We start from the raw sequence: 22341 nt of genomic DNA, 5'->3' as shown, positions 1-22341 counted from the left end.
AAAATCGGTAGGAATAACAGAGGCCAATCAGAGTGGAAAAAATATTCTTATTTTGTGCCATTTTCTAGTTGTTAAATATTACACAAAATGACCAGATAAAAGATGTAAACATGCCAGTTTCAACTTTGATCTATTTGCAAAACGACTGAGCTCTGCAACATTAAAACATGGATAAAACTGTAACTACATTAATCATAGCTCTTCTTCTCTTCAGTGTTTGTCAGTTTCTGGTGGTGCACCTCTGTGCTGCCTTCAGGAGAATGGGACATCAGAGTATCATCCATAAAATTTCAATCACATGACATTTATTGTGCAAACCAGAGCTTTCAGTGGAAAAACAAAAGTTCCAGATCCTTTTAATGCCATACAAGTATGAGACAGAAACATGGATCATATCTTTATATAGACCTGTCTATTGATTTATAGATTAATAGTTTTACTGGACAGAAATTACAAAGAACAAATCTGGTTCTTAATCAAATCCTAATGAGTCAAATTCAAAGTGTCATGGAGTCATCAGCTTCATGATATTAACACTGACATGAAAAATAATGAAGAAATAATATCAAATCTAGTTAAAAATAAGTGATCAGTTCTTTACTTTTATGGTCTGTAAGATATTTATTCTCGGTACTAGATGTGGCCTCAACAAACCCATGACATTTCAATAATATTTTACCTTTTATCTGGAAATAGTGTTTATTCTTGCCATACAGTCCTCTGTATTAATTATTGCTCAAAAGGTCTTGCCATACAATTTTATTCCTCTATTTACTTTAGTTTCTTAGTTTATTCTTGCATTTTGTTCTTCATTCATTTCCATTTAGTTTCCTTTGATTAGTATTATCCTCTCTTGGTTTATTGCTACGTCCACTTTAGTTTCTTTCCTGTTGCTAGATTTATTTTATCGTTTATCCATTATAAGATTTTACCAAGTTGCTCAAAGTCTAAACTGGCATTGTTGTGCATTTAAGGTGTAAAGTTTACCTTCGACTAACCGCCCCCCAAAGGCATCCCAGCGCCCCCCTTTTGTAAAAATGTCCGCCAGTGCCCCCTGCCATCCTCTGAATGCCCCCTTGGGGGGGCGGTACCGCCCACGTTGAGAACTGCTAATGTAGTGTAAATGCCACACTGCTTTGGCTCACTCAACAAGAACCTCCAAAAGGATGGTAATATGAGAAACCTTCAGTGTATGATATATTTGTGCCACCAACCTTAACATGCAGTGAGATGCATGTTCAGGTTGGTATATTCATTTGGATTTCATTAATGCTTAGGATTAAAAATAAAATACAAGCTCACAATAATCTAAAATAGGATAGGCCTCTTGAGGTTTGTGGCAGACCTGACTTGGTGGGCTAGTGGGATATGCATATAAGGACAACTGGGTCCACTCTTCTCTGAGTACTCTGCTCCGTGTATATGCTGTATTTCATCAAAGTAAAAGAGGATAATTAAACTTGTGTAGGCTTCTCCATTATTTGATTTTCAACCAAAAGACTTAATGATACAAAATTATTTCATATTTCACAGGCTTTTTTCTTCAAATCAAAGAATTTGGTCTGAGTCTATTGATTCCCCATTTACAATTGAAGTTGGGTGACTTTGTCTTGTTGAGCTTGGTTGGGTTTTAATAATATTGTATTTTATTTTGAAACAGGAACTGATTCAAAATGCTGATGATGCTCATGCAACAGAAGTGATTTTCATCCATGATGAGAGGAGCTATGGCACTGAGAGTCTTTGGAGTGCCAAGCTTGGACAATACCAAGGTATGTTGATTTGTAAATAGTTCTTCAGTTGTAAGCTACACTTATTTTCATGGTAGTTTAACTGCAAAAAATATCATCCTTGTTATGATTTACTTTTGAGAAAGATTAGTTTTTTATAATACCAATAACCTGCCTTTCCTACTGTTCAACATTGTTTGTAAGGCATAAATATATATATTACAATTATTGAACACCATGAGTATTAATAATTATAAACAATTCTTTTTTTATAATGTTGCAAGGTTTAGCCATTTTCAGTGGTGGGAAGTAACGAAGTACAAGTACTTCGTTACTGTACTTAAGTACAGTTTTCGTGTATCTGTACTTTACTTAAGTAGATTTAATAATGGGGACTTTCTACTTTTACTTCACTACATTTTACAGTAAGTATCTGTACTTTCTACTTCACTACATTTCTACAAAAGTGTCGCGTTACTCGTTACATCCAAGTCTCGTTGCTCATTTCTTCCGTTAAAATGTGAAGTTCAGGGATTTAAGGTGGCGCCGTAAAATCCGAGCAATAACGTGACTTAGTGTCTGTTGTCACCCATCGGCTCCACCTTTACTCGCACTCGGAGCTCCAGACATGCGCAGTGGTTTCCTCTGAGCGGGAGGAGATGTTTGTCTATAATATAATAGCGCTGCATAAATCATAAGATATGGCGACATGTAAAATCAGCAGCGCTTCGCTTTCACAGACGGTGGGACTTCGTCCAACTTTTAGCGTCACTTGGAAGGAAAGCTTAAAGAAAGGTAAGATCTGTGCTAGCAAAGCTAGCTGTACTGAGACACGTTGCATCTGATGAAAAAAGGTTGTCACTCATGCGCTGAATTATTGTGTGGAGGTGTTGACTGTTGACTGAGGTGTCGCATATATGGGACAACGCTGTGACCAAAGTCTGCAATATAGTAAAATGACATTCAGGAACGATCTGATTCTTCTGGACGGATCCTAAGGACTGAAGCCTCACTGAGAGCCGTTCATATATATATATATATATATATATATATATATATATATATATATATATATATATATATATATATATATATGTATATATATAGACATTCATTTAATCGCTGAATAAGTAAAAGTTGAACGTATGAACACAGAGCATGCTCATTGCTCATTGATTGATTTCGTCTCCTGTCATGGTGGCAAACATCGCAGTGGGAGGGAGGATGAAAACAGTCACGGTGCTCCTTCTGCTTGGTTACTTGTTGCGCCGTTGGACAGTGTTCATAGTTGAACGTTATTTACCGTTAATTGCAATGTTTCAGTTGTGGTTTCTGACATGGGCAATATGGGCAACCGCCCAGGGCGTTATTTTTCTAGGAATAGCAGGAGACCTCTGCGGATTGTAGCACAGCGATGAAAGCAAAACAGAATGAAGTGAGTTTTAATTGATACTGGTTAAATATATTTCAGCTCTAAGTATTTAATATCTAGGTGTTTTTTATGGGAATGTGGATCTTTCAGATCAATCTGAAAACCAATTTTGATAGGTAAACTTAATGTTATTGTGTCATTTAGCACGGGGCGCTGGTCTTGGTCTTGGGTTCGGTGGTCTTGACTACAACTCTGCTACATGGCTCCTTGGTTGCATGTCCTCCACCCCGCCCGCACCTTCTTTACATCCCCTTTCAGTTAGATTTCTTTCTAAATAAATGTGACTAATGAAGTTCATGCTATGTTAGGACAGGAGACAAAATGTTTCCATCCCTGAAATTATGACTCACAGAATCACATATCTAAGTCTAAACTGTTACAGAGAATAAACAAAATAAAAACATGTTTAATCTGTGGTAGTGTTAATTAAAATGGCACATTTCTGATGTATTAAAATTAAATGCGATCGGCACACTTTATGATATTAGCGATTAGGTAAAGCATTCAGCGAGTACTTTTACTTTTAATACTTAAGTATTTTTAAAAGCTAGGACTTTTTTACTTTTACTTAAGTAAAATGTTAATGTGGTACTTTGACTTTTACTTAAGTACATTTTTGACTGTGTATTTGTACTTTTACTTAAGTACATTTTTTGAGTACTTTCTCCACCACTGGCCATTTTACACCAAACACTTTAAAGAGAAATACTATTGTGCTGTTTTGTTTTTCTCAATTCAAGCTAAAATTTCAGAACAAGCGCTTTTAACAAATATTCCAGAGATGCCAACCAGTTTTATTCATTTAGTTACTCATTGACTTTTTGCATAGGCCCTGCTTTGTATGCATACAACAATGCTGCATTTACTGAAGATGACTGGAAAAGAATTCAAATGGCAGGAAGAAGTGGCAAGATCAATGATCCGAACAAAATCGGGAGATTTGGAATTGGCTTCAACTCCGTTTACCACATAACAGGTAAAATTTATTCGTTAGAATGATAACATGATTTGATTTAATGATTTTAACTAAGAGGTAATTTTAGAGATAATAAATAGAAGCATTTATTTCTCAACAGACGTGCCCAGTATTTTCAGCTCAGGACATCTTGGATTGATGGACCCCCAAGAGGAAATATTTGGTGATAAGGGGTTTCGGTGGTTTTTGGATGAACCTGAAGACCAAGAAGCTTTGCTGACAATGCATGACCAGTTCCAGCCCTACAGAGACATCGTTTCAGTTGTAGGCAAGCAAGAATGGTCAACAATCATAGAGGATCAGTACTTCTCTGGGACACTTTTCAGGTTCCCGTTGCGCAACAAAGCATCGGAGATTTCAGACAATCTGTATGATTCAGATAAAGTGGTTGAGCTTTTTGATAGCTTCATTGCAGATGCAGACTTGAGCCTTCTCTTTTTGAAAAGTGTGAGTTCTGTGTCCTTGATCCATATCAGTCAGGATGGTACCATTAACACCAGGCTTGAAATAAAATCCTCAGAACCAACAGACATTCTTCTGAAGCACAAAGATGAGTCTGATGTTGAAGGCCTGACAAGAATCAAATTGATAACTCTAAATTCAGAAGATCAGAAAAAAACACAATGGCTTTTAACAACATGCACCATGAAAGAGGGAAAAGCACCAAACCTTGATGACCTTGCCAAAAAGCTGAGTTTTTTACCCAGAGTTGACTTGGCATTTCCGCTTGGTGAGCAGAGAGACTGTGGTCAAGGGAGATTGAGCTGCTTTCTCCCTCTCCCAAACAACGAATCCAACAAGACCGGTCTCCCAGTTTATGTCAATGCCTGCTTTGGTCTCACAGACAACAGAAGACACATCAAGTGGCAAGAAGAAGACCAGAAACATGATGAACATGCTTTGTGGAATGAATTGCTTGTGAAGAAGGTGCTCCCACAAGCATATGTGAAGATCATTCAAGACGCCATCAAACTTTGTCAACAATCTGCTCTTCCTGTATCTTCTGTGTACAGCCTGTGGCCTGATGTTACTCAGATGCAACACAAAGACAAATGGTTCAATGTTGCTGTTGATGTTTTTCATCACTTACTCAATGGGAACATGGCTGTTCTCTCTCTTGCCAGAGATGAAACACAGTTTATCCCTCTATCAGAAGCTGTGATACCCTGCAATGGGCCAACAAGAGCTGAGACATTATCTGCCATTAAAAGGACTTTGGTTTCCTGCAGGGAAAATCTTGTGAGTTTACCAGCTACTGTAATCGGAGCCATTGAGACCTTTAAACTCACCAACCCCCAGCATGTTAATCCCTGCTTCATCAGAGAGGTTCTCCACAGGTCTGGTGTTGATAACATCAGTGAAGAAGATAAACTGTGTATTTTGGAGTACATACTGAGTGATGGAAAATACAAAGACCTGCAGGGACTTCAGCTTCTTCCTCTCAGTGATGGATCTTTCAGATCTTTCACAAAGAAAGAGGAGGACACTGCTTTGATTGACAACAAGGAATTTCCAAGGTAAGGTTATAGTTTGTCTGATGTGTCTGTTGCTATATTTATGTTGATTTTAAAACTGGATTTTGCATGAAAGCATGTCTATTCAATGGCTAGAACTGTTATTTGACTCCAGAAAGATTTTGTGGTTGAAACCCAGCTGCATTTGACTTGTTCCTGTGCCTTCATCTTCTTGTTTTTAAGGATATTGCACTTTACAATCTAGATGTGTAAAATGCAAACTTACCTACAATTTTTTTGAAGCATACGGCACAGGTAAATACACAAAAGGGGTTTTAGTTGCCAGAACAAAAACCACTGAATAAATGTTCCCAACCACACTTATTGGTATGCCTTCTGTGATGCCGTTGTACACCTTTTTCACCAATAGCACAGCACCTAGTCTTTGCCCTACATTTCATGTTGGAGCAAACAAAAAGAGAGCGAGATATGACTCCTCTTTGCAGTTTGATTATTTACTAATAAACAAGTAATTTTTGGTTTTCATTAGCACAACTGTCTCATCAAAAAAGCATTGTTTTTTTAGATTATTCTATTTGATTATTTCTGCTTTATTGTATTTTCTATAAATGTAAGACTTTTGTCACTGAAACTGGACACAGTTTTGTTAAATGCATGTTAACCATAATAAAATAATGTATGTTTCTCAGAACACTTCTACCATACTGCAATCATCTCTTCATCCCCCATGATCTAAGTTCAACTTGCAGAAACCACCTGGAAGAGCTGGCCAAGCTAGGTATGTTATGTTGACTTTACTTTTATAAACAAATGTTATGTTGCATAAGTGGGCTGCACAGTGGCGCAGTTGGTAGAGCTGTTGCCTTGCAGCAAGAAGGTTCTGGGTTCGATTCCCGGCCTGGGGTCTCTCTGCATGGAGTTTGCATGTTCTCCCTGTGCATGCGTGGGTTTTCTCTGGGTACTCCGGTTTCCTCCCACAGTCCAAAAACCTGACTGTCAGGTTAATTGGCCTCTCCAAATTGCCCCTAGGTGTGAGTGTGTGTGTGCATGGTTGTGTGTCCTGTGTGTCTCTGTGTTGCCCTGCGACAGACTGGCGACCTGCCCAGGGTGTACCCCACCTCTCGCCCGAAACGTTGGCTGGAGATGGGCACCAGCACCCCTCCCGACCCCACTGAGGGAAAAAGGGTGCAAGAAAATGGATGGATGGATGTTGCATAAGTGATTCCACATGAAAGTTATTTGTTTTCTTTTTGTTGTAGTAAATTTTTTTAATATGATTTTGTTATTTCACTGTTTCCAGGTGTATTCCGAGTTATCAACACTAATAAAAAACATGTAGAGGAATATACAAGAAAATTTCTACCACAGGACTGGAAGCCGATGGAGAAAAGACTCGTTACTTGGAACACCAACAGAAGTGACCATCCACCATTAGATTGGCTTCGGGAATTCTGGAGGTTTCTGAACTCTCATTTCAGTGAGTTAAGCTGTTTCAGGGAAATACCTCTGATACCTGTCAGTCCCCTGTCTGACAATCAGCCTGTATCACTGGCAAAGCTACAAGAGAAGACAACCCTCATTTTTCAGAAACGAGGACAGAACAGTTTGCCTGATCAAATAGCTCAACTGGTGACCAAAACTGGCGGCACAGTGGTGAGAGGAAATGAGTGGCTTAAACATGAAGACCTGGAAACTTATGTCCTGAACCCATCTCCAAGGAGCGTCATGAAGGTGTTGATGAATTTAGACTCTAAGAAAGTCATCAGCATTGTGAAGTCTGAGTCTCAAAAGACAAGAGAAAATCTGAAAGACTATTTGTCCCATCTACATGCTCTCTCAGGTCAAGAGAAAGAGTTCCTCATAAATCTACCTGTGTTTCAAACTATGACCGGATCCTTGGCCACAGCTCAATCAAAGCAGGCTTTGGTTCTAACATCTGGTCTGGTTATACCCTCAGAGCTGCCTGTACCTGATTCAATTATCCAGTGTGCTACTGAGGCTGATCGCAGACTTTTAAAGCTGCTGAAAGTGAATCTCTTGGGCCCAGATGAAGTAGGCATTATCCTCATTGACAGCATTAAGAATGGTACCTCCAGTAGTCAAGAAACTCAGAACATAATGACTTGGATTCTGCAGCATGGTGACATTCTTTTCTCTCAAAACCAGTCTCTAAAATCCAAGTGTAAGGAACTGAGATTCATTGAAGTAAAGAGAGAGCTGAAAAGGGCTGCAGACTTTCTTAATCCAACAGTTAAAGCGTTTAAAATGATCTTTGAGTCAGACGTCTTCCCCCCACCAGTATACACAGAATCACCACAGATGCTGAAAAACCTGATAGATCTTGGATTGATAAACAAAGAGGCAGATCTGACACCAGAGCATGTGCTCTATGCCACCACACTGATTGAAAAACACAAAGTAAACTCTGAAAGGGAGGCTTTGAAAAGAGCTCAGGTCCTCTTGGAAATGCTGGATGGCTGTAATCTACTGTCAAAGTTTTCTGATGAGCAACTCGATCGCCTTAAGATGATGAAATGGATACCATGTGATCAGCCTGGAACTGAACAACAAAATAGATTTGATAAATCTACAAAAAGTTGTTTCTTCAGCTCAGAGGAAATAAGACACACAATGTATGAAGACATTGTTGGAGAGGTGATGCCTCTGATGGGGAAGCTCAGTGATAGAGTTAACACCAAGCTTGGCCTCAAACGGCTGCCTCCACCTGAGAAAGTGATTGAGAATTTGTCAGTGCTGAAATCAGCCGTGCAGGACATGGATGATCCTGACACCAATGTGGATTTCAAGAGAAAACTTCATAGCATTTATGGGCACATGCAGCAAAACATTTCTGAATTTGGAGAGTTGATGAACAAGGAACCAGACTGGCTGTGGGCCAATGACCAGTTTGTTTCCCCTTGTGATTTGGTTCTAAACTACCCTCAGGATCTGGATCTGAGCTCTTACATTGGGAAAGTACCAACTGAATTTTTGCCATTCAAGAAGCTGCTTCAGAAATGTGGTCTGAGAACGGCACTTTCCAATGAAGAAATTGTTGTTATTCTTCATTCTATCCAGCAAAACATTGAGGCAAGAGAACTGCCTTTTGCAACTTCAGGTGAAGTAAAGGTTTCCATCGAGATTCTCAACTGGTTGTGGAAAACAAAGCACAGAGTTAAGGGTGACATCCCAGTGCCAGTCATTACAGAAGATGAACAGTTTACCCTGAGACCACAATCAGAGGCACTCCTCTGTGATGTGAACAAAAATAAACTGAAAGAACTTCAGTTCAGTGAGGAGAAAATGTATCTGCTACATGAAGAAATTCCAATAGCAACAGCTGAATGGTTGAAAATAAGGTTTCTCAGTAACTACATCCTTGCTCCAGAGTTAATAGGCATTGAACAGTGTGGCCAATCTGAACCAATAACTACGAGGATAAAAAACATTCTTAAAGAGTATGATGAAGATGGTGACATCTTCAAAGAACTCATTCAGAATGCAGAGGATGCTGGAGCTGATGCCTGTAAATTCTTGTTGGATTTCAGAGAACACAAAGATCCTCCTGAAAGTCTTATTGATCCTGACATGGCCCTGTGTCAGGGACCATGTCTTTGGGCCTTTAACAATGAGCGGTTCACAGATGATGATTGGAAAAACATAGTCAGAGTTGGCTCAGCTTCAAAGGAAAATAAAGTGGAAAAGATTGGAAAGTTTGGACTTGGATTCAATACCGTTTATCATGTCACAGATGTTCCCTCTATCCTGAGTGACAACAAGCTGCTCATACTTGACCCAAATGTGACTCACTTGAAAAAACACATCCAGCAGAAGGCAAATCCTGGAATCAAACTAGATCTTTCTCAAAAGAGAGTTTTCCATTGCTTCCCTGGTCTATTTGGACCATATGAAGGAATTTTTGACTGTAATTTCACCCAGAAATGTCCTCCCGCACCTTATGATGGCACGCTAATCAAACTACCTTTCCGAAGTGAGGAAGAAGCTCAAAGATCAGAAATAAGCAAAAGAGTATACCATAAACAGAATATCTTCGGCTTACAGCAGAACTTTATGAAGAACTCACAAACGTATCTGCTTTTTCTCAGGAATGTTAACATCTTGTCTCTAAAAAGCATCTCAAGCAAAGTATCAACACCACTGAGGGATGAAGATATGCCAACCCTTCTGAACATTGTTAAAACTGTTGAAAACACAATGAGGATTCCACATGAGACCTTCATCAAAAAGCAGCAACAAGCAGAAAAATCACTGATGAAACATGATATTAAATGCACAAAAGTAATTGATAGCTCAACCGTCCACATTGTCCAGATAAGCAGCCAGCAGTTTGGTAAAACTAAAGTACAGTCTTGGCTCATTTACAACTGCTTTGGCACTGATCAGTCTTTAAAAATGGTTCTTATGGAGAACAACACAGAAAAGGAGAAGGCTGTATTCTCATTGCCCATTGGAGGGGTTGCTATGCCTTTGCAACACGATCCAGAAACTGGAAAATTATCTCCTCTACAAACTGATTTTGCTGGACAGGCATTTTGCTTCCTCCCTCTTCCCATTCAGACAGGTCTTCCTATAAATATAAATGGTACATTTGCTGTAATGAGCAACAGAAAAGGTCTTTGGGAAAGTGGAGTGAAACACAAGTGGAACATGGCTCTTCAAGATGATCCTGTGGTGACGGCATATATTACTTCACTTTCAGCACTAAAGCAAATGTCTCAAAACAAACAACTTGAGGCTTACTGTTATCACAGCTTTTGGCCTGAGAGAGAGAAAGTGAGTGATACCTTTAAGCCTTTGGTGGATGCATTGTACTCTAAACTCGTGCAGTCCTCTAGTGGCCTAGAGCTCTTTTCTGACGGAGAACACTGGTGCTCAATGAACAATGCAATCTTTCTACATGAATGCATTGAAGAAAATGCAGAAATCAGCAGACTTGCTGCTCAGGTGTGCAAGACATACATAAAAGGGCCGAACTTTGTTATTCCTATCCCACTGTGGTTAAGAAAGAGCTTCAAACAAGCTGGACAGGAAAAGGTTTTACAAGACAAGACCTGGACATGGGAGAAGTTTTACCAAGAGGTGGTGTTCAAAAACCTTGCTACCATGGACCCTAAGACCAGAGATACACTTGTGCTGCATGCTGTGGACCTTAACATAAAAGAAATTGATCATCTGCTGACATGTTATCCTTGCATACCTACATCAAACGGACAACTCCAATATATCAAGAAACTTGTCCATCCCTCTGGAAGAGTGGCCTGTCTTTTTGAGCCAGATGAAGGACGTTTTCTGGGTGGAACCAAACAGGACTTCTGTTCACCCAGAAGGATTCAACGGTTGCTGGAACTTGGAATGGCCAGTGATCATCTTCCACTAGAGGACATCACACACAAAGCATGCACAATGACAAAAACCTGGAGTTTTGACAAAAACAAAGCATATGGGAATGTAAAGTGCCTTCTTGAACTTATGAAAAACCACCTGAATGACAAAGATTCTCCCCACTGGAAAACCTTGAGATTGACTCCATTTCTCCCAGCATTTTTTCCTGGTGACATAAAGATGAAACAAAACACAACACTCCAGCAACCCACAGCAATTTTCAGTGACAGATTCTCCTTGCTTGTTAACATGAATCATCCTGTGCTGGATAATATTGGACTGAAAATACACAACACTGATCCTGTCCTGGACCTTTTAAAAGTTCAGAACAGTCCAGAGCCAGAGACTGTCCTTCAGCAGCTGCAAAAAGCCAGTAAACATTCACAGTCATTGGACACATCTATGCTTCACAAAATAGCATATGAGTGCTATAAGTTTCTAGATCAGTGGATCAGTGGATGTAAGAACTCCACTTTCATTTCACAGCAGGCAAATTCATTCCCCTTCGTCCTCATTGGCAACACATTCGTTAATGTCAACTGTGTTGCAGAAAATGAGCAGTTTGAAGCCAAACCCTATCTCCATGTACTTCCACACACCTTCACTAGTTTCAGGAATCTTTGGGAGACTGTTGGTGTTGGAAAAAAATTTACCGCTACTCAGTTTTTCTCTGTGCTTCAAGAACTTCACTCCCAACATGAAAACAAAGCGCTCCCAGAAAAGGATCTATCTATTTGCCTTACAATTTTAACAAAAGGGATATTTGAGACAAAGGAAAAACCAACTGAAGAGTGTTTGATACCAAATGAACATGGAGTTTTGCAGCCTGCCAAAGACCTGTTTTACAATGACAGTCCATGGATGCCAGTTGCTTCCGGTATCACATTGTGTCATCAAAATATCCCCCGTCCTATGGCTATGCACTTTGGAATCAAAACAACCAGGCATCACTCTCTGGAAGACTGCACAGTTGACAACTTTTCCCCATTTTCATTTCATTTTGAACAGCAGGAACAATTAACTGTTCGAATTAAAAACATAATTTCAGCATATCCATCAAAGAAAGACATTCTTAAAGAGCTGATCCAAAATGCTGATGATGCTGGGGCAACAGAAATTCATTTCATTTGGGACAAATGTCAACATGGCAAAGAAAAAACATTTGGGAAAAGATGGAACAATCTGCAGGGTCCAGCTCTCTGTGTTTTCAACAACAAAGTGTTTTCTGATGATGACTTGAAAGGCATTCAGCAGCTGGGAGAAGGAGGAAAACAAAACTTACAAGGAAAGATTGGGAAATATGGACTTGGTTTCAACTCTGTTTACCACCTGACTGACTGTCCCTCCATCCTAACTGGAGATGAATTACTTTGCATTTCTGATCCCAATCAGAAATACATTGAAAGTCATCCAGACAAGCCTCGTGCAGGCATTGGATACAAACTAGGTGGCAATTTCAGAAAAATGTACAGTGATGTTTATAAATCATTTCTTCCTGAGAAATTCACTCTTAAAGAAGGCACCATGTTCAGATTTCCTCTGAGGACAAATATGGCAGCAAAAAGCTCAAAAATTTGTCAGCAAGAAGTCACTGAGGATTGCATGAGGGAACTGTTCTCTACCCTTTCTGAAGATCCAGAAGGACTCATTCTGTTCCTGAAAAACATCAGCAAGATAAAAGTTCATGAACTTGATAACACTTCCAAAAAGCTTAGGACCACCCTAGTTGTTGAAAAAACTCTGCAACAAGAAAGTCGAGTAAAAAAGGATGCATTCGAAAAACAATTACAGAATGCACTGCAGTCTAAGAATCCAATAACCCCCTGCAAGACCTTCTATGAAATGTCAGTTTCCACCTCAGATAAAAGACCAAGTGAATGGATTATTGCTGAACAGTTTGGGTCATTCAAAAACAGTAAAGAACTAAAAGCAGCTAACAAACTTCCCCAGGGGGCGATTGCTGCACAAGTAAAGAAAAATTCTCCCCACTCTGTCCGACTCACTAACAATGATTTCCAAGGTTCTGCCTTTTGTTCACTTCCATTGCCTGGAAAAACTGGACTACCAGTACATGTGAATGGAAATTTTGAGGTGGACTCAAATAGGAAAAATCTTTGGAAAGAAGATGGCCAAAGTGTGAAGTCAAATTGGAATGAGAGTTTGAAACAACTAATCATCGCTCCACTTTATGCAGATCTCTTGCATTACATTAAAGAAAAAATTAAAGTCAAGACAGGATTCCTTCTACGTCTTGGAGATCATCTATGTAAATCATACTTGTGCTTTTGGCCAACTAAGTCAATAGATGGTGGTCCAGAATGGCATGAAATGATACAGGAAATATACAAATCCATTAGAGAAAAAGGTCTTGATCTAATTCCAGTGCTGAAGAGCTTAAAAAGCAAAACTGAAAGACAGCATGTGGACAAGTACTCTCTTGACTGGTGTAACGTCACAGAAACTGATTCCATTCAAGCACCTTACCTAACAGACTCAACAAATGAAAAGATCAATCTCATTTTGGAAGCTCTTGGAATGAAACTTGTTCCTGATTTCACAAACATGCACAACATTTGGGAAAGCATGCAGTCAGCTGGGATTGAAGTGAAAGAAGTCAATCCTGCTATGGTGCGTACCTTTTTGCAAGCAAAGCCCCTCAATGATCCAACCCAAACAGATGTGGATTTACCTTTGCCTGTAAAAGCCACGTTGATCCAAAATGAAAACAGATGCTCAGAGCTCCTGGAGTTTTGTTTGAATGATTCCCAGTTGATCAAAAATGCTCAAGAGAATTCCACTTTGCTTGATGGACTTCCGCTTCTTCTCACAAAAGATAAGGTTTTGAGAAAGTTTGACTCTAAATCTCCAAAGCTGATTTCAAGATATGATGGCCTTTTCTTTGGCTATGAAGACAAATTTGCTGATCATAGAATCAATGAAAAACACAATGTTCTGGAAACTTTAAACGTGGTCAACAAACTGACACTTCCAAGTGCAGCACAATACTTGAAACCAATAATTCAAACACTTCTTGAAGAATGTCAGGTCAATCAAGACAGCGGTCTTTATGTCCCAAATGAAAAGATGTTGAAGTGGCTTGAATCACTTTGGTTTTTTTTAATAAGTAAAATTGCACTGGAGACATCAAGTACTAATAAAGATAGTCTGACATTAAGTCATGTGAAGGAACTTTTCAGTGACTGCTGCATCCTACCTGTTGTGCATCAAAGGGGAAACGAGAAACACTTACTACAGACAATGAAAGACATGTCAAATGTAATTCCACATGTCTCAGATGAAAATGTATCACACATCCTCTTCAAACTTGGTTTTCTAAAACTAGATGTTCCCTTCTTTTTAAAAGTACATCGGCAGTTTTACCCAACTCTGCACCATGAACTCATGGATGTTAATGATAAAAGCTCAGTACTGGACCAAGTCTGCAAAATCAACCAGTCAGAGTTTAGGTTTTTGTCAAATGATGATTTGAAAATGTTTCAGAACTTCCTACAGTCAGGAGTGCCTAAAAACAATCAAGAATATGAGCGGAAGCTAAAATCTTTACCAATATTTGAAACAACATGTGGTGAACGGGTAAGGCTTGATGGGCCCAAAGAGGTATTTGTCCTAGACAGCAAATATTCAAAGACATTTTCAAATTTGTTCACTCTGTGCAACAACACCACTATTTTCCTAAAATACAACTCAGACAACTTAGGTCTTGCAGAAATGCTGAAGATTACAATCCTGACTGATCTGGACTATTTTATGAAGTTCATTCTGCCATATATACCAACTCTTAAAGAGAAAGAGATACTTGACTGCTTAAAGCTGATGTTGTTAATTCATTTTGATGATCCCAAGCACAAGGAGAGCATTATCTCTTCACTGAAGTCTGTAAAGCTGATTCGGAGCTCTCAAGGTCGACTGGAGACTGCCTCATACTACTATGACGACAGTGTGAAGCTCTACAAGTTAATGGTTCCCCAACAAAGATTTGTTCCACAGACATTTTGGACAGACTTGAGTGAGGGAAAAGATTATCACTCAGAAAAAGCAAGAAAACTGATCAGAGACCTTGGAATGAAACATGAGGTGACTGATGATGAAATAATCTCCTTTGCACACCAACTGGAATCAGAAGCAAAAGAAAACAGAAACCTTGAAAAGTTGAAACAGAAGTCAAATCTGCTTTTCAGTAAAGCCTTGGAAAAAAGTTGCAAAGACAAAAATGAAAGGTTGCTGAGAGACATTGCTGATATCAAGTTTATTTTTCCAGTTAAGATTCAGAAAGATCTCTGCAAATATCATCAACCATTTGCTTCAGAGAATACCACCGTTCAACTCAGAGGATCTTTGATTGATGGAGATCCTAAACATCAGGAGTTGATTTGGTCCTCAATGCCAATTATACATTTGCCAGGACATGTCTCACAGAATCTCTCACAAATGATAAAAAACGTTGGAGCTCACACACAGCCACCTTCAGAAAAGGTGACCAGTAACATGAGAAACATCTGTCAGTCTCCATGTAAAACTGATGAGGTCATCAAAACTCGTGCAGATGTGTTTCGTCATGCGTATGCCTACCTTCAAGCCAATGACTTTGATGGACAGTCATTGTATGGTCAACCTGTTGTTTTGGTTGAAAAAGACACTGTGCTTTTTAAAGCTGATAGTGTGTGTCTCTCACTCTCTGATGAACTTGAGTTCAGACCCTACTTGTACCCAATTTCTTCACAAGATGCCTTGTATGCAGAGTTTTTTAAGAAAGTTGGTGTGAAGGAGAAAGCCACTGCAGAGCACTACTGTAATGTCCTGGCAGCTGTTTATGCTGATTCCTGTGATAAAAAACAGCTGAATGGAAATCAGTTGATTACTGTAAAACGAGCAGTTCACCATTTATTTCTCTTAATCAAAACTCAAGGAGAACAGACCCTCAATGGTGATGATCAAACTTTGTATCTTCCTGCAGTTGATGGAAAGCTGCATCCATCAAGTTCACTCTACTACAATGATACAGTGTTTGAGATCAAAAGGTTGGAAGAAGGACTGGAGGATAAGTTCCTGTTGCTCGAGAAACTCAGTGAATGTCATCTGGACAGTGACATCTTTGAACATCATCAACTGGTCAAAATGTTACCTCAGAAACTTCAGCCTAAAATGTTGTCTCAGATCACTGAGGAGAAAATTGTGGAATCAAACATGCAGCCTTGTGAGCTTGGGAATGGTTGTGAGTTCAGTGGATGGTTTGATAAACATCTATCCTCAGAAGGATTCAAACATGGACTCATTTGTCTCCTCAGACAAGAGACGAGAGGTAAAATAACACAACAAGAGGCAACAGAGATATGTGAAAAGACATTTGGCAGCATTCAGATTGTATGCTGTAAATCTCTGAAAACGATGCTTTGGCTGGATGAACAGCCATTACTCAAAACTGCCAGAGATACTGATGCATTTGTCAAACAGGAACAACAAGGTTTGACCTTGTACTTGAAACACAATGATGACATGACCCCTAAAGTAATAAACAAAGTTAATATGATTTTGACAAAGGGGATTAATGCTCTTTTAGGCCACAGAATTTCATCAGTTCACCTTCCAGTGCTTGGACAACTTCTCATGTGTGATGATCTGCAAGATGTGCAGCAAACTCTGGCTGATAATGACATCCGTGATAGTGTAAACATTGAAACAAAAACTCTCAGTCCACCAGATCCTGGGACAAACATTCCAGATGAATGGCACGATTCATTAGATATGAGCTTTCTGAACAACTTTGAAGAAGGGGAATATGTTGGCTATAGCACAAACAACACGTACATTTATGCAGTTATTGTCAAAGAACTTCCTGGTTGCTCTGGAAGATGTTCCTGGAAATACAAAATAGACATTGGAGAGGATGAACCAGTAGAAGTCAGTCATCTTGACCTGTACCAATTCAAAAGAGACACAAAAAGTAAGACAGATGGGATCAACTGCAGTTCCTCTCTGGAGCTGGTTGTGAAGAATGTGTCACCTTCATCCCAGACCCCACAAAGTTCTCTACCAACTTCTCTTGATGAAGCTAAAAGGGAAATAGACAAATGTTTGGCTGAGATTTGGAATCTTCCTGAAGAGGAGAGAAGGAAAGCTATCAAGAGACTTTACCTTAGATGGCATCCTGATAAAAATCCTGACTGCCAGGACCTCGCCACAGAGGCTTGTAAATATTTGCAGAATCGAATTCATGAGCTCAGCAATCCGTCCAATTCAAGGAGATCTCCTAATTTCAGAGACTTCTACCAGCAATGGGACCAAGAAGCCAGGCATCACAGAAGTGGCCGAGAAAGATTTTTTAGATCTAGAGCATCCCATTCCTACAACTTTTGGACCCATAACACAAATATTCCAAGACCAAACAAAGAAGAGGCCAAACGCTGGTGTAAACAGGCTCGCTGTGATCTTGACGCAGCTCATAAAGACACAAGTGGAGACAGCACAGAGTGGTGTCTATTCAAAGTCCATCAGGCAGTGGAAAAGGCTCTCATTGCAGCAGAATATAAGCATGATGGTAAACACACTGCCAGCAGCTCAATTTCAGCCACAGCAGCAAAAGTTTCCCGCTACCACCCTCAGCTGAGAGACCTTCCTCAGATTGTAGCCGATCTGAAGTCACTGGGAGTGGACGCCAAAAAAACTCAATACCCCAACTGTCATCCATTTCCCCACATTCCTAATGAGCAGTTCAGGTCTGAAAATGGAGCACGAGCAGTGAACAGAGCATCTGAGCTACTCAACAAAGTAGAAGCGTATGTAAATTAGATTTTGCTCTTAGATTGATCAAATTTTTTTTTTTTATTAGTTTTTTTTTAAAGTGATTTCTGCTAATATTTCATTCCTTCTATTTTGGTAAACCCTTTATTGGTGGTGTAATCTTCAAACATGAAACAAAAAAAATCGTACGAAATAGACTACTTTTATGGAGTCTTGTGTATTTTATTTCATGACAGAAAACTTAAAAACTTTGGATTATTTTATAAAATAGTAATATCAAACCATTTTTGTTCAAATGCAGAATATGTGCATGTTTAAGTAAAGGTTCTAAGTAATCACTGTGGAAAATTTTATTTTCTAGCAGCATTGTAATGCTAATGTAAAGATTGATGCACAGCTTTAATAATCTTTAGAAAAACCGACTCGGGAACCTTTTGCCCTTTATGTCACTGAAATAGCTTAGCAGTATGTTGTGTACACTTTAGTGCAGTGCATTGTATTTTTTGTTTGTTTCTTGGTAGATACTAAGTTCATTATTATTAATGCATTTTTTTCATCTACATTGTATACTTGTTTTGTTTTTACTTGCAGTACATTTCCAATAGGCGATCATGTTTGAAAACTGATCAAGACTACTGCTGTTTACTGTATTTTTTTTTTTTAGGTGTTTTCACTTTAATGTTGAAATAACTGTTATTAGATCATGTTTTATTTAGCTTAGGCAAAATGTTCCTCTTTCTAGTTTATGATAACCATAACTATTGTAACTGGAATATTTATTCCTTATAAATGTATTTTAGTTACCGTTAACTGAGCTGTAACAAAAACCTTTTGTTGTTAAATAAATATTTTCACTTGTACTCAAGAATCATGTCCGCTTGTGGACTTTTACACTTCATCTTTAATCCATGTTTACTTTAATTCAAATTCAAAAATACTTTATTGATGCCAAAGAGGAAATTAAATGTGACTCATATTAATTCAAATATCAGCATAAACAAGAGAATCAGACAAATAATGTTCAGGAGGCAGAAACAACAGACAATTTAAGTTAAAAGTACTTTTTGTTTTATTTTTATTATCAAATCATGTTATGAAAATAATGACAACTGACCAATCATCTTAGACAATTTTATCTTCCTGTACATCACCACAAAACTTTGCTCTGACTTATGCGACATTCCTGCAGTTTCAGAGTACAACTGTCTTCTCTTTGTGCTGGAGTTTTGATCACCTCATCTCGGAAGTATCCATCCCCACCGAAGAAATCTTTACAAGGCATCCCACATGAGAAACTGTTTTTGTACACGAGTGAGAAATTCACAGATATACCAGAATTAATCTTTATTTGGAGTTTCCTGTTGCCGCCTCATCAAAAATAATTTACACAAAATCTGTACATACTTACAAGGCTGGAGTTTGTCACTGAAGAAACTTTAAAATTCAAAGGAGCAACAAACAGAGTGACATGAGGATATTAGACAGTAAATCTATATTGCGCATTTGCAGCTCAAACTCTCATTTAACCTTACGGCACAGGAAAATTAGGGTAAGACAACACCTTTGCCTACCGGAAATTATTTTATTCAGCTTCTACAAAACCCACTTTCAATCATAGAAATGTTTAAGAATGTTTGCGGTGGCTGATGTTTGGATCAAGTATAACTATATTAATCTAAAACGTAAAACACCTGTCATAAACACGAGCTTCAATCTGCATATTCACACTCCATCACACTGCTGACAAACTAAGCTGGAATATAAGCAGGCATCTTAAAAACACTTAAGGCTTCATTTGTGTCCTTTAGCTCGCAGCTAACAGAAATCCACAATCACAATCCTGCTCCTGTCCATCTTTAGATTTAAACTAATCAGCACTTTGGGAATTAAATCGTTCAGAGCTACATCTTTCACATCACATGTATCACATGTTAAAACTAATCAGTTACTATTTTACATGTCAGGATGTAGAAAACGATGAGAGGGAATCAGCAAATGCACTCTACATTATCTGAAGGCCTGTGACACAAACACCCGTTATTACCCGATGTGAGTTGCTCTGCGATGTGAGCTAAACATTATTCTCTTCTGACCTCTGATGTCAACACTGATTTTCTATTCCACTGTTTTTCTGAGGGACAGCAGTGTGTGAAAATCCCAGCAGATCAGCAGGTGTTGAGGTACTCAGCCCTGAATTTACAAGAGATTTTCTAATTATAAAACCACTTGGAATGTTGCAGCAAGCCATGGAGAAAATATCAAGGGAAGATCAGGCCTGCATAGCAGGCTGCCTTGCACACCAGGTTCACTTCCATTGATTAATATTTTCAAGTCAGATGCCTTGAGTCCAAGTGAAGACACAGGTTGTTGATAAGTAAATCCATCAACGACCTGTTGAAATCCTGGGAAGTCTCAACTCTCGCAAATCCACAAATTCAAGTCACAATTGTAGAGGTGTGACAACCTCTGCCTGTCACACCTCTACCGTATCACAAAGCTACTTTTAAAATAAATTTGTAGGATATTTTCTTATTAAAACAAAATGTTTGCTAGTGGTTTATTTTTAGTGCAGTTTCTAATGAGTTATGCTGCTATATCCATCAGATAATATGAGAGAGTGCAGTAGCCTCATCATATTTATTTTATCATTTTAAAAGCTTTTTTATGATAATTTGTGATTTTAGCAATGAACCAATGTGTATTTAGTGTACCATAATGTAATGGAAGCTGTATATTCTGCCTATGCTTTCATCTTCTATGCATGCCCTAGAGGAGTGTGTAAAACTTCATGCACAGATCACATGCTGTTTGACTCACAACGTGTAATAACAGCAAGCCAAACCAACACCATTAACCCATCCTACCAAACCATGTGCTCCTTCATCAACACATATTCATGATGTGGACATAAATTAAGAGAAGAGCTGTAATGCTAGGATGTGTTTTCCATGAAAAGTGTCGGACCTGTAACACAAAAACTTCTGGACATGTAGTTTTAATGTCATTTGGTGTGCTGGCATGAGCACACGCTGAACATTCATCCATTCCGAACCTAACAAAATAAATTACATCTATTGGCACGCCGTAGTGTCGTACTATAATTCTGCTGTGCTGCACCTGGGATTGACGAGTCCAGAGTTATGATATACATCCAAAACTCACAGCAGTAAAATAAAAATGCCCTCCAAAATATGCTGACAAACTAAGCTGTCAGCATGCACAAAATCCCTTGTCTGTTTCCGACCTCACGTCGGAAACAGTGAGGTTTGTGTCAGTCTCATACCTTCTGGGATTCTCTTTTTTTTTTTTTTCTAAGTCTTGTATCCATGTTTTGGTCTCATGCCTTGTGTTGAAGAGCAAGAGTCACTCTATGCCTTTTTCACACAAGGCATTCATGTTCTGCTGTCTCCAGGAGTAGGGCAAAAATAAAAAAAACACAGGAGGGGGTAACCCTCTGGTAGACGGGCCCCTCACATGTTGTACGCCACATAAATAGGATCCAGCTGGTCGGCTAGGAAACCGTCTCTGAGATGCATCCGCTGCTTCTCCCCTCTGGAGTTGATGGGGATTACACCGGGGTCAACAACAACCACTACTCCCACGATGAGGTAGTGCTCCTCCAGGACAACGTTTGTCACCAAGGCCACCAGGTCCAGGGCCTCCTGCTCGGATCCCTCCAGCTCCACCACTACCACCAGGAGGTTGGTCCATGTGAACACCGCACTAAAGGGAGGCGGGAGGAGAAGAAAACAATGCACTCCATTTTAAATACTTGAAATTAAATTATAGTAATGGAATTTAAAGATGTTGTCGGTTTCTCACCATTCGGCTATGCTCTTGTGAGAACGGATGACGGAGGTCTCGATGTCGATGGGGTGATACCTCATTCCCCTCAGCTCCAGAGTCTCGTCAAGAGAGCCCACCACATAGAGCGCATCGTGGCGCTCTGACACATTATAAAATTCACTTTTAGTTTATTTACAAATATAACAACAGAGATATGTGTTTCACTAAGCTTTCCCTAGCGAAACATCAAAAATGGTACTAATCATGCTCACCTCCACTGGCGTCGGTGAGGTCGGTGCGTCGCAGGAAGCCCAGATAACCGGTTCTTGCCCAGATGGTCTGGGTGTCTCCGAAGCTGAGCTTGGTGTTAAAGTGGTCAGCATGCAGCGCCTCTTCCCCATAAACCGTGTAGTAGCCTGTGGCGTTGTGAGGACTGCTCACCCAGATCTGTCACACAGGTAAACACTAAGACTTGCACATGATTCTGGTGGACATTTTAGATCCCTCATAACATTCAATGAATATTAAGGGGCTTTACTTCATCCAATTCAACAGCTGTGATTTTACAGTTAGAATATGTTCTTCAGTTTACAGCTAATGATACAGTTCATATTTTATTTTCTGGTAGCATGGTGTATTTATCTTCCTGAGGCTCGAGAAATGAGTAGCAGAGTGCTCCTTTATTATGCTTAAAAAAGTTGGGTATGAAACAGAAATTAAGCTACTGAAAATGCAAGTATTCAGGTCCATTAGTAAAACACTTGTTTAATTGTTTTAAAC

The 22341-nt window shown here is 39.2% G+C and overlaps 2 protein-coding genes across 12 annotated transcripts in view; one reads left to right on the top strand and one right to left on the bottom strand.

The window, feature by feature from the left end:
* Positions 1–18730, top strand: part of LOC103461316 (sacsin-like) — a 30614-nt gene extending 11884 nt beyond the window's left edge. The window contains exons 4-8 of the mRNA XM_081604230.1: positions 1661–1772; positions 3992–4138; positions 4239–5655; positions 6303–6391; positions 6914–18730. Of these exons, the coding sequence (XP_081460356.1) occupies positions 1661–1772; positions 3992–4138; positions 4239–5655; positions 6303–6391; positions 6914–17823 (12675 nt within the window). The 3' untranslated portion in view covers positions 17824–18730. The remainder of the gene's footprint in view (positions 1–1660; positions 1773–3991; positions 4139–4238; positions 5656–6302; positions 6392–6913) is intronic.
* Positions 18731–18820: 90 nt separating this feature from the next.
* LOC103461644 (DIP2 acetate--CoA ligase A) overlaps positions 18821–22341 on the bottom strand; it is an 86941-nt gene continuing 83420 nt past the window's right edge. For all 11 annotated transcript variants that reach the window (XM_008403913.3, XM_008403915.3, XM_008403914.3 and 8 more), the window contains 3 exons: positions 21834–22008; positions 21598–21721; positions 18821–21498 (listed from right to left, as the gene is read on the bottom strand). In XM_008403913.3, coding sequence (XP_008402135.2) covers positions 21246–21498; positions 21598–21721; positions 21834–22008 — 552 coding nt within the window. In that variant the 3' untranslated portion in view covers positions 18821–21245. The remainder of the gene's footprint in view (positions 21499–21597; positions 21722–21833; positions 22009–22341) is intronic.

This window comes from Poecilia reticulata, chromosome 2 (genome assembly GCF_904066995.2).
Source record: "Poecilia reticulata chromosome 2, P_reticulata-male-v2, whole genome shotgun sequence".
Lineage (NCBI taxonomy): Eukaryota > Metazoa > Chordata > Actinopteri > Cyprinodontiformes > Poeciliidae > Poecilia > Poecilia reticulata.
The sequence above is the reverse complement of the archived record's forward strand: the minus strand, read 5'-3'. Positions and strand labels throughout refer to the sequence as shown.